General features: G+C 39.8%; 1 protein-coding gene across 1 annotated transcript in view; it reads right to left on the reverse strand.

Annotated features, from left to right (window-relative positions):
* Nucleotides 1-2548: 2548 nt before the first annotated feature.
* Nucleotides 2549-12531, reverse strand: part of PATL1 (protein associated with topoisomerase II homolog 1 (yeast)) — a 35218-nt gene continuing 25235 nt past the window's right edge. Inside the window, exons 15-19 of the mRNA XM_005860443.2 lie at nt 10767-10926; nt 6732-6887; nt 4694-4785; nt 4456-4605; nt 2549-4126 (exon numbers count right to left, since the gene is read on the reverse strand). Coding sequence (XP_005860505.1) covers nt 4105-4126; nt 4456-4605; nt 4694-4785; nt 6732-6887; nt 10767-10926 — 580 coding nt within the window. The 3' untranslated portion in view covers nt 2549-4104. The remainder of the gene's footprint in view (nt 4127-4455; nt 4606-4693; nt 4786-6731; nt 6888-10766; nt 10927-12531) is intronic.

Raw genomic sequence — 12531 nt, forward strand, 5'->3', positions numbered from 1 at the left:
AGGAGGGGGGGGGGGGAAGTCCCTTCAGCCCAGCCTGCACCCTCTCTAATCCGGGATCCCTCTCACAATCCTGGACCGCTGGCTCCTAATCGCTCATCTGCCTGCCTGGTCACCCCTAACTGCTGCCCCTGCTGGCCTGGTCTACCCAACTGCCCCCCCCTCCACTGGCCTGGTCACCCCCAACTGCCCCCCCTCCACTGGCCTGGTCGCACCCAACTGGCACCCCCCCTGCCCCCGCTGGCCTGGTCACCCCTCACTAACCCCTCGCTGGCCTGGTCGTAGGCAGCCATCTTGTGAGGGCGTGAGGGTCAATTTGCATATCACCTCTTTATTTTATATAGGATAAGATTACATGCATTGATGTCAGTTTTTAACTGTGACACACTGTCGTAACCTATTTTAGGCTTCACCTAATTTTATTATTTTTGACATACATTAGCAGGGAGGTTAATATTGCTCTCATTAGAGTCTTAAGTGACTTTTAAAGTGCCTAGAACAAAAAATATCTTGAATATACTACATGACTCAAAATCAGTTGGTTATTGTAAGCTAGTGTTACATTCATAAAGTAGAAGCACTTATTTAATTAGGAGAAACATCTATTTGTTCCATTCATTCATTCAGTCATTGATTCTTATATGTGCCCTGACCAGGGACTGAACCTGCAATCTTGGTGTATTTGGATGACATTCTAACCAACAGAGCTACCCAGCCAGGGCCAAAGCACTTACTTCTTAAACTCAGGCTTTTTCTCACAAGAAACAACACTACTGAAGGCCCAATGCACGAAATTCATGCAAGAGTAGGCCTTCCTTCCCCCGGCTGCTGACACCGGCTTCCCTCTGGCACCTGGGACCTGGATTTTCCTTTGGCTGCCGCCAGGCACCTGGGACCCAGGCTTCCCTCTGGCTCGGTGGAAGGACGTCTGGTCTAATTAGCATATTACACTTTAGTTATTATAGATAACATTTTCTGGAGTAGGCCCAGCATTTCCCAGGCTATGAACTGTAACCTAGAGAGGAGCAGAGCATTCAAACTGGAGTTCCAGCCCAGGGACCTGAACTAGCCTCTGCCCCCTCAGCTTCAGCTCCCTGGCTTGTAGACCAACCACTAAGGTCTTCCTCACTCTGACATTCTGAATCCATGCTTTTGGGTTTCGAGGACACTCCTGGGCCAGTTCCTCTCTAACCAAACCTCACTATCTAATAAGACTTTTTCTTTCACTTAGGGTTGAGAACAGAGCCACTAGAAGATAGTTTTACTCCTTCACAGCAATAAGAACATCCTGCAGGAGTCCCAAGCTCTGCTGCTCAGCTGTCACCTTGGGCAAACAGTTTAACTCAAGGAGCCCGTCTACTCATGAGGGGGAAAATAAGCTTCAAATAAGTAAGCAGCCAATAATTGTCTCCCTCCCTCTTTATAATTTTTAATTTTTTTCTCTTTCTCTACTTGTTTGCTGAATCTTTTTTTTTTTCAAACAAAATATCTCGCATTTATTACTGAACCAATCAACTAGTGCAGGAGAAACATAGAAACAAAGAGAAAAATGATTGTCTCAGTAGAATATATCCAACTGTCCAGAGAGGTGATGTTCCCAGCTAGATATGGTAGAGGCTAGTGACTGTGACACAGCACAAGTATGTGTGCCATCTTACATGCAATTCCTTACAGATTCACCTTGGTCTTACTCTAGTGCAGTGGTTCTCAACCTTCTGGCCCTTTAAATACAGTTCCTCATGTTGTGACCCAACCATAAAATTATTTTCATTGCTACTTCATAACTGTAATGTTGCTACTGTTATGAATCATAATGTAAATATTTGATATGCAGGATGGTCTTAGGCGACCCCTGTGAAAGGGTCGTTCGACCGCCAAAAGGGTCACGACCCACAGGTTGAGAACCGCTGCTCTAGTGTCTCCTCTTGGAGTTGTACCAGATTTTATTAAGTTTTCAGCCAAATCCATTGGGGAATGGGATGATTCTGCTTTTGTTTGTTGGTTAAGAATTGCCTGACCCTCAAAGTCTTGTCAGAAGATATGGCGAGGAAAAGACTTAACTGCACACACCACAATGGCAGAGAAAGGGATTAGAACCTTTTTATCTGAAATAACAAATTTACTCTAGCAAATTGGAAAATTTCCCCCATCTCCTTTGAGAAGATGAATTGTGAGGGCAGCTTAAGGCCAAACTGGGTTAAATGAGTCTCTTAAAAATCACATGTGCCTAGAGATAGATGGCATGAAAAAGATGAACTACAGTATATCTACAATTCATAATTCCATTTTGTAGTTAAAATGGAGAGAGGAGGACAGAAAGCACTCTAGGTTTTTAAAGGAAAGTTACCATGTAAACATTACAATAACATTAAAAAAGTAAAAACATTAGGTAATATCCTTACCAATTTCCAACACCAAGACTTGCCAGTCTACCTAAATATGCTAGAAACAAATTAAAAATCATGCTAAGAAGTAACAAGAAAGGAGAAATGCTGGAACACATTTTTTCAAGTATACAATTTGTATTTATTTACAATTCCCTATAAAAATGTAAATTTAGAAACTTTAATCTTTATTAGAACCAAACAAAAAAGCACAGAGAAGAAATACTAATCAAGTATTCACTTGATCGGTTGTGAAGTGAAAAGGCAGGAAAGGTGCCCAGTGGAAATAAGTCAGTTGATAATGGCAGAGGGAAGCTAGTAATGTCACTGGGAACAGCTGGTGGAGCCTGGGGCTACAGAATGAGAAGAAATGGAGATGGAGACAAGGACAACTGGTTATAATGGAGGATTTTACTGTTGTACAATACATGTTATGTGCAAAATGTTTATTCTCTTTAAACATCACAACTTGTCTTTCCCCACTACATTCGAAAGGTGAGAACAACAAAAAGTACATTTAAAATGGATTCAGATTTTTCTTGAGGGCTATAATCACCATGGAACAAAACCTCTTATCCTGGTTGACTGCTGAATGGGAGAGGGACAAGTGAAAAGGTAACGGAAGGCTGTCCTTGCTAGGATTCATGTCTAGGTCCCTGGGATGGGACCTGAGTGAGATGAAGTAGCAAGGACAGCAGTTCTGCCCGTGGCATGGAGAATGAAGAACAAAGCAAGCCCAACTTAGCTTCCATGGTTACATTTGGAGGTTTCTATCCAGGACACCAAATAAAAATGGGGAAGAGAGAGGTAAAAGCATGGCTTACTGAAGTAGTCTCAGGAAGACAAAAGCTACACTGTGGAAGCAGGCTCTAAGTTAGAATCACCTTGGGCAATCTTCCACACACTTGGGAGGACAGGCTCAAGTACACTGTCGCTGTAGCAGGATAAAGGCTTAAACCGTATGCTGTTTCCATTCAGGTGAACAGAAACAAAGGAAACTCAAGTGGGGAAGAAAAAAAGGACTTCTCAGTCTAGAGCTGGGTGTCAGCCAATTGAGTTCTGATTTTATTAATATGCTGGCATATTCTGTATTTATATTAAAACAAGGGGAACTCACCAAATTAATTATAAGAAGGACTAGAAACAGGTTAAGAATATATCAGCTAGTTTGTGTTTAGAGGAGGGATGTCAACTGAATATTTCTCCCTCTAAAACTCATTCTTTAAGGATCCTCTGGAGACCACAGAAACATGTGGAGGGGTGTGTGTACACACACATGTATATTAATTTCTACTTAATTAGTTCTCCTATAGTCATATTAATATGGGGCAATGAAAAAGACTTCAATAAGATGCAGGGAGGGATCCTTTGGCAGGCTATAATCTACTCTGAAATGGAATAGTGGTGGGATAAAGGGAGAGATTATATTTGTGTCTCTAGAGCAAAGAAAATGCAAAATTGGTAAGAATTGAGTAAAAGTGGGACATGCAGAATTGTAACAGAGAAGATAAGAAGAAACCAGCAGAAGTATCACTCAGCCGAACGTCACAGAGCAGTGGGGAAACACCTGGCATTTAGAGACAATCCTTGTGAACAGGACTCGGCCACATAAGACGCTCTGAGGAATGAGCTACCTCCCCTCCCTCATTACAAACACTCCATTGGTGATGGCAGCAGTGCAGGTGACAGCCAAAAAGAGGTACAGGACACATGTGCAGATCTTTTATCGTATCCCCTGAACTAGCCTACAGGTATAAAGAAAGAAAGGAAACTTGTTTGTATAAATGAGTTAAAACAGAAGGCAATGTTTTTCATAAAATTACATCCTTGTAAAAATTATCTTAACGAAACACCAAAGATGTCTCGTCTCTACTCTTAACATTCAGTCAACTATGAGGGTGCTACTGCACCCAGTACAGTGTTTGATATCTAGCAGGTACTCATATATTTAATAGAAGTCTTTAATCTCTTCCACCAAATTCAGATTTATGCCCACCCCGCCCCCAAACCTCCTCCTCATAACTTCTAAAGTGCCAACGTTAGTGAGATAGGAATTCTCCTGTTGCTAACTTACTGCAGTTTTGTCTCCAGCAAATTCAGTTTCTGTCGGTCAACATAGCGAGAAAAGAGGGATACTAGGTTTGTGGGGATAGAGATTGGCTTGGCTAGGGCTGCCTGGGGAATCCTCAGAAGTTCTCGGGTTGCCATGAACATCACTTGCATCCTGAAAGGGAAAATCGATAATAACAATGTAAGAAAAAGAATGAAAAGATTACCTAAAAGAATTTAAAAGAAATACAGCGCAGACTAACCACTTGTTGTTTTCTGTTGATTCTGTAGCAGGGTCTGAACTCTGTAGGTCTTCCCCACGGCTCAGGACAACAAGGAGTAGTGACAGGCCAAACTACAACAGGAGAGAGGGAATCAAGTTCAATACTGCATCTCCTCCTCTCCACCACCACGCAGGGGAAATGGCACTAAATCAAATGACTACCGCTGTGCTCTTCAGTTAGACTGGGCAAAGATCAGACAACCATGAGGGGAGACGCTGTGCCTTTCTCCTTGCACAGCAGCAAAACACATAATCAATGGAAACAAAAGTCCCAGTGTCCTACAGTTCTCACTGCTTCCCAACCCCACCCTGTGATAAAAAGATAACTTTTCCTTGCCATGGATAAATGAATCAAAAAGGAAAGTTAAATGAAGACAAACTTTGATACCGAAAATTAAAGTTCATGGACAAAATAAAAAACATTAAAAAGAGCAAGATATTTTGAATTAAGAAAAACAGGTAGTAAAACCTGTGGGAAATGTACAAAGAAGCATAACTGAAATGATCAGGATACAAAGAAAAGATTTTCTTAAAAAAGGACACATCTATCTGGAAATATAAAGGCATAGATAGGATGCTAATAAGAGTCTAAAAAAATTAAAAGAAGTTTATATTCACCATATCTAGGATTATCACGATTTCCACAACATGCTTTAGAAATTAAAATATATAAAGATTTGTTTTACTTATGGGGTAGTGGTAAAAGCAGGAAACATGCAGTCTAAAGGGGCATAGAATGAAAATGCAATAGGGACCAGAAGTACTGGGTTAATGTCTGAGTCACAGTTACGATGGATCATAAAGAGAAGATGGGAATATTTTGAGATTCCATCCCATCTTTCTGAGTTCCCCTCATAGACGATAACACTGCCTTTCCCCAAAAGTTCCCTTCATATATGAAAAACACTGGGCTATACAATCTCATCTGATCTTACAATTTTCTACTGCCTTTATCAAAATTAGTACCAGGAAACCAAATTACATGGAGGGCACATAACTGATCACTCCAGAACCCCATCTGAAGTCCCTGAGGCACTGCAACTGCTCCCTCTCCAGAGTCATGCTTTGACAGTTTTGGGGGGCAAGGAAAGAGCCTACTTTTTCACTTTACTCTAACAGATGGCCCTTAATGAGTGCCTATGAATGAGGCATTACAATGAACTGTTCACAGCTGTTCTCGCATCTCAGTAATAGGAAAATCCTGAAGTGGACATCAACACTGAAGTAGACATCATCACAGACCAGGAACCTATGGCTCAGCAAATGAAATAATCTATTCAGAGTCGCAAATCTAGACAGTGGCAGGCAAGGAATGAAAACTTGCTCTGTTTAAAAGCTCATGCTCCTTCTTCTGTTTATGCTTCCCCTGAGTCTCTGGATACTTAATTTGATGTAAATGAAATATGAAATGGGATGTTCTTCTATGTAAAGTCGTGTAACAAAGGCTGCTACTTGCCCACTGTAATATACTTTTCTCCTCCTATTTGAGAACTCTAATTTTGTGATGACAATGGTGTGAACTAAAAGATGTTTCCACACTTTCTGCAGTTAGGTGTGGCATGTGACGAAGACTGGCCATTGAGATTTTAAGTAATTGTTGGTGAAAACTCCTGGAAAAGGTCCATAAGGAAGACAGACAGCTAATCCACATGTTTCAGCCATCTGTACCCACCTCTCTACCTGATGCAAAGTGGAGCCTTGAATTCTACAATCATCATGGACCCAGAGGAGTCATGAGTATGGCAGCCACTACAAGATAGCAGAGAAGGCAAACCGAATGAGCTTGCATCCCTGACCATGCATGGAGCCACTACACCAGATTTACTGACATGAGATACATAAAATCCTATTTTGTTGAAACCACTGTTAATTCTGGCCTCTGTTACTAGAAACTTAATGTAACTCCGGATGAAGGAAACATTTTTAACAAGTTGCCATACCCACAGCAGCTATTAGTGTTATCTGTAACTCAAATTTAGAAGCCTTGTAAAGTTCAGGGACGAAAAAGGCAAGACCACCTTGTTCTGGAGAACAGCAGTGAGGTGAGGATTAGAAGGTGCTGGTGCAGCTGCACTCTGAGGTAGGTTCATTAGCTGTTGCAGAAGGCTGGTGACAGTCACTGACGGAAGATGATAGAGGAGGAGGGAAAAGGGACTCAATAAGCACGGCAGCACCTACAGTGAAAAAAATAAAACATTAGATCCTGGCAACTGTTACTTCAGTCACCCTCAATGGGTGAGCCTGGATAGATGGGTGCTTGCTCAGCTGCATACTCAACTGCCTGAGGCGAGATTTAACAAATATGGGCTGACAAGTCTAGCAGATACTACTAGAATCCTAACAAAGTATTCTAAGGTATCTACTGAGAACTTTTTCAACTCAATTTGCATATGAAATATCATGACCTGTGTGAACCCAGGGAATAAAATCACTTCTCAAACACAAAAGATTCATGATAAAACATCAGTATTTTAATTTATCTCACAAATATTTAAATTCCTACAATGTACCAGGAACATAGGCTAAGAACAAAAGTTAAAAGGACAGACAGACCCTCAGGGATCAAAAACACAGAGGAGATGAGTATTTAGGCGATTTCAATATATTGTGTCTAAGAGGGAGTACTACAGAATTACTGAGAAGTATTTTCAGACTTAATTCTATTTTGGTTTATCTTTATAAAAGCTCAATGAGGAAGCAGAGATATTATTTAGTAATTTTATAGATTATTAGAGAAGCTAATTGACTAAGCTCAGTGTTCAGAGTTACAGAGCTAGTAGCTTGAAACAGAACCCAAGGATGTTGAATTCTACCTTGCTAGCCATTCATTCCTTCTGGTCATTAGCCTGAACTGAAAAGTTAAAATACAGAGCTACCAACATAACTAGGTTACAACACATGAAAGGAAATCAAAAGTGCTTCCAGCACTCAATGCCCCTGGTATAAAAAAATGATGGCTGGTTTTACTTTATATAATAGCCAAGGATGGAAAATAGGCTACTTTTTGTGATCCACTACTCTAAATAAACAAAGCTTTAAAAATCAAAGCATGTAAAAATATACACAAAAGTATAAAGAGCAGTATAATGAAGTCCTTGTACCTACCCATCATGCAACTTCAATAATTAAACCAACATTTTGCCAAATTTTATTCAATCTGTTCCTCCTTTATCTTATAATTTCATCTATAAATACTTCAGTTTGTATCTCTAACAAAACCTCTCATGATATTATTGCACCTAGCAAAATTTAATTCCTCAATATCATCTAATATCTACTCCAAATTAAAATTTCTCCAATTATTTCAAAAATGTCTTTTAGCAGCTGAATTATTCTAATCATAGTTCAAATAAGATCCACTCATTGACAGCACTTGTTTGGTTGGTAAGGCTTTTAAAATTTGTTAACAACAGGTCCTCTGTCACTGTCCATCTCCTCTTCCCATATCATTTATTTGTTGAAGAAACTGGGTCATTTGTTCCATATTTTGGATCTGGTTATTTGCACCTGTGTGGTATCATTTAACAGAATCTTCTATATTCCCCATATACACTGACGGAATTAAAGTTTTGATTAGATTCAGGTTCAAAGGGGGGGTGGGGAGGTTTGATGGAGGGCTGGTAGAACTATGTGCTTTCTACTGCATCATGTTAAGATGCACACGGCATCTGGTAGTTCCCTCTTAGTGTTGTGAACAGTGACCAGTGGGTTCAGGTGTTAGCTCGCTCCAAACCATGTAAAGTCCTCCATCCACCATTTACCTAATGCTTTAGTATAAGTAATGACTGCAGTCCAGATTGACTGCATTTCCATTTGGGGGTTGTAAAATGATTTCCTAATGTTATCATATTTTTGCATTTAGTAGCTGAAATCCTATATAATAAAACCCTAATATGCAAATTGACCGAATGGTTGAACGACCGGTTGCTATGATGCAAACTGACCACCAGGGGGCAGATGCCCAACGCAGGAGCTGCCCCCCACGCAGCTCCTGCATTCTGTGTTGAGTGTCTGCCCCCTGAGAGGGAGATGACTGGCGGCAGTGATTGGGGGGTGGGGCTGGCCGGTGGGTGGCACCAGGCCTCCAGCCAATGCCCCTGATCGCCCCGCCTGCCGGTCGCCCCACAGAAGGCCCTGATCACTGGCCAGGCATAGGGATCCTACCCTATGTATTGGGAACAGTCTCTTAAATTTAAAAATTAAAACCTGGCAAGGCTACTCTAACACTGAAAAAACAGGATGATGCAGTGATGAAATGCATGGACTCTGGCTTGCACATTTTGTGGTCAGCCCTGATTCTGACACTTATAACTGTGTGACAAAGTCAATTACTTCTCTCTGCTTCAGTTTTTCCACCCACAAGATAGGAAAAATGGTACTACTAACTCAGAAAGATCATGTTATATACTACTTTTTATAATCAGGGCAAAAAAATGTAGCTGCCCATATACTAGCAAGATGCCTTTCACCTGTATGAAAAGTATGGTCACTGGTGCATGCAGCGTCCAGGATTGCGAGAGGGATGTCCGACTGCCGGTTTAGGCCCGACATCCCAAGGGGTTCCAGATTGCGAGAGGATACAGATGAGGTTGAGGGACATCCCCCTTCCCGTGCACAAATTTCATGCACCGGGCCTCTAGTTCTTCTATAAAGAACTTTCTATTATAATATGGTGACTCTCTGGTCATAATGGAAAGGCAGAATGAAAGCTTCTTTTCCTTTAGTTATCAGTTTTCAGAATATTAAGTTGATGGCCTAGCAATCTCTGAGGATGATTGACATATTTCTTGGTATCATTATAAACTCACTGAATATGTCTACCTCAATCCACTTCTGTGATTTTTCTTTAAGATAAAAATAATCCCACTTTTACCAATGGGAGCCCCTTCAAGTTGGTTTCTGCTTTCCCAACTTGTTTCTATTTATGAGTTCCTCTGAGATTATGATGAATGAATGCCTGCCTCCTTGCCTATAATTTATATGCTGTAAAGTTGCGGTTACTTTTATTCTTGTTTTCTATTTTCTAGGATAAACCTCAAATCCTTAACTTCCAACCCATTTTTCATTCTTGAATTCTTTAAAAAATGTACTTGTCTTGTCTCAATTCACTTTTTTCAATGATGAGACATAAACTTCACATTCATTTCTTCTGCAGATGCTAAAATTTCAAGAAGGTATTTTTTTCAACTCATTTCAAAAGGAGTAATTTTCAACTCTTTCATGTTACACCATTGATAAAGTATCTTGAAATCATGTTTCCTGGGACTATTACCAGATGGTTGTTACTTAACTTGTAGTCTATTCTAACAGGTTCACTATCATTAATTCTATTTTTCTGAAGCTCACAGTTAATAATATTAGCCCTTTGTGCTACCCTATTAATTTCTTGTTTTGAACTAAGACTGTTCTAAATTCTGCTAATCTTTCAAGTGTTATGACAGGAATAAGCAGAAAATAATTCTCACCAAGAGTTAACTTGTAAACTTGATAATCATGTTTCAATATCCAACCTAGTTTAGATTGTGATAAAAGTTACTTAAAAGTACTGGCCTGATTCTTGTGGGCAGGATGCCATTCAACTCAGTCTACAGGTAAATGTCGAGCTGGTGACAACATCCCAATGAGTGCTACTTTATATCTAGCAAAGTAACCAAGACCATAAGTTTGCAAACTTTAGTAGCATCATATTCAGCTGGGACCTTGTTATAGATACAGAGTCCCTGATCTTTCCTCTGTAAATTCTGATCCAGCATATTTGGGATAGGGCTAAATTATTTGCTTCCCAAGTAATTCAGATACAGATCACAGCTTTATAACTATGTTAAATAAGAAGGAATTACTGTTTTCTTCATGTTTAGAAACATGGTCTGTGGGATGAAACATGGAATTAAAAAATAGGTCTGGAGTAAAGTTTTGTTTTAAATAATCAAGTCACACTGCCAAAGGTTAGAGAAGCAACACAAAAAGAATGGGGAGGAAAAGAAATTTGGATTCTAGAAATCATACTATGAAGACCCAAAGAAAGACATCCCTCCTTCCCACATGAGGATCACCTCATCTTGTGCATCCTTCTTGATAAGGAATGGGAGGTTCCTGGCTGTTGTCATGAGAATGTCAGCTGCTTGCTCTGTGGAGAGGAAAGGGAGAATGCGGGCAACCATTCTCTTCCCTTTTCGGATACACATGATCTGTACAAAGAGGTCATCACTTGGCCTGCAGGGGAAGAAAAATGCTAACTTAGGTCAGCAAGAACAATATAAAAACCTTTTTCCCTCTTACGTGTTACTAAATGAATATACTGCATTCATTTTCACTATACAATTATCTGTACTACAAAATAGTGAGAATTACTTCTCCAACTCTCAGTCAAATAATAAAAAGTAATTTTTCAAGTTTCCCAAATGTAGAATATTATTTCAAAAACTGTATGTTAAAAAAATTTGGTCAAACTATATGCATTAATTTCCTTTATTAACTTTTAACTAACTATAAAATAACATAGTTAATACAGCAAAATCTGAAAATTATATAAGCAAAAAGGAAATTAAAATTCCATAATCTGAGAGGTAGTGTTAATATTTTGAAGAAATTTTTCGCTGGGTATAACACTTTTATCTTTCACAAAAAAATGGGTCCAGCCCTGGCCGGTTTGGCTCAGTGGATAGAGCATTGGCCTGCGGACTCAAGGGTCCCAGGTTCGATTCTGGTCAAGGGCACATGCCCGGGTTGTGGGCTCTGTCCCCAGTAGGGGGCGTGCAGGAGGCAGCCGATCAATGATTCCCTCTCATCATTGATGTTTCTCTCTCTCTCTCTCCCCCTTCCCCTTCCTCTCTGAAATCAGTAAAAATATATTTTAAAAAAAAATGTGTCCAGGCCTAGCTGGTTTGGCTCAGTGGATAGAGAGTTGGTCTGGAGACTGAAGGGTCCCAGTCAAAGGCACGTACCTCGGTTGCAGGTCCTGGTCCAGGCACGTGTGGGAGGCAACCAATTGATGTGACTCTCTCACATTGATGCTTCTCTCTCTATCTCTCTCTCCACTCCCTTCCACTCTCTCTAAAAATCAATGGAAAAATATCCTCAGATGAGGATTAACAAAAAAAATAATTAAAAGTAAAATTGGGTTCATAGAATTCATATGGCTTTGTTGCTTCACTTTTCCCAACAACTTTTTGTGAACACTTTTCCACATCAATAAATATACTTCAACTACATACGTTTTAATGGCTGCATAACATTCCAATCCATGGATAAACCTACATTTATCCAACCAGTTCCCTGTCAGCACAACTCCAGAAAAGAAGGTGCTTATTCTTATGTTCTGTTTGGTGTATGTTCTGGCTTAGACAGTCCTCTTGCATTCATCAAACAAATATTTGGGATTTATAGAACATTTACCATTAGCAAGATTCTGTTCCAGATACTGGGTGGGAGAGAGATAATAGAGATACAGAAAAAAAAGAGATATATTAAGGAGCTTAGTCTTCATTGAAAGACTGACACGTTTCCATAGTGTATGAGCACTCTATGAAAATCCCAAGGAAGTTTAAATGTTTATACTTTTCAGCTTAGTAGGAAAGAAAATACATAAAGATTACAAGGTTGAGCATGCTAGTAAGCATTAACCAAGTACAATCCATAAGCTCAAAAATAGAAACTAAATAATATTCCCCACTTTCTCTGGAACACCCAGCAGTCCCTAGTAGATATTAATAAGTATTTGTTGAATAAATGAATTCAGGATAAAGAGATTTTTTTTTTTTTTCCTGGCTGGGAAGGACTACGAAATGCTTTATATGAAGTGGCATCTCAATTAGGCCA

This window comes from Myotis brandtii, unplaced genomic scaffold (genome assembly GCF_000412655.1).
Source record: "Myotis brandtii unplaced genomic scaffold, ASM41265v1 scaffold1341, whole genome shotgun sequence".
Lineage (NCBI taxonomy): Eukaryota > Metazoa > Chordata > Mammalia > Chiroptera > Vespertilionidae > Myotis > Myotis brandtii.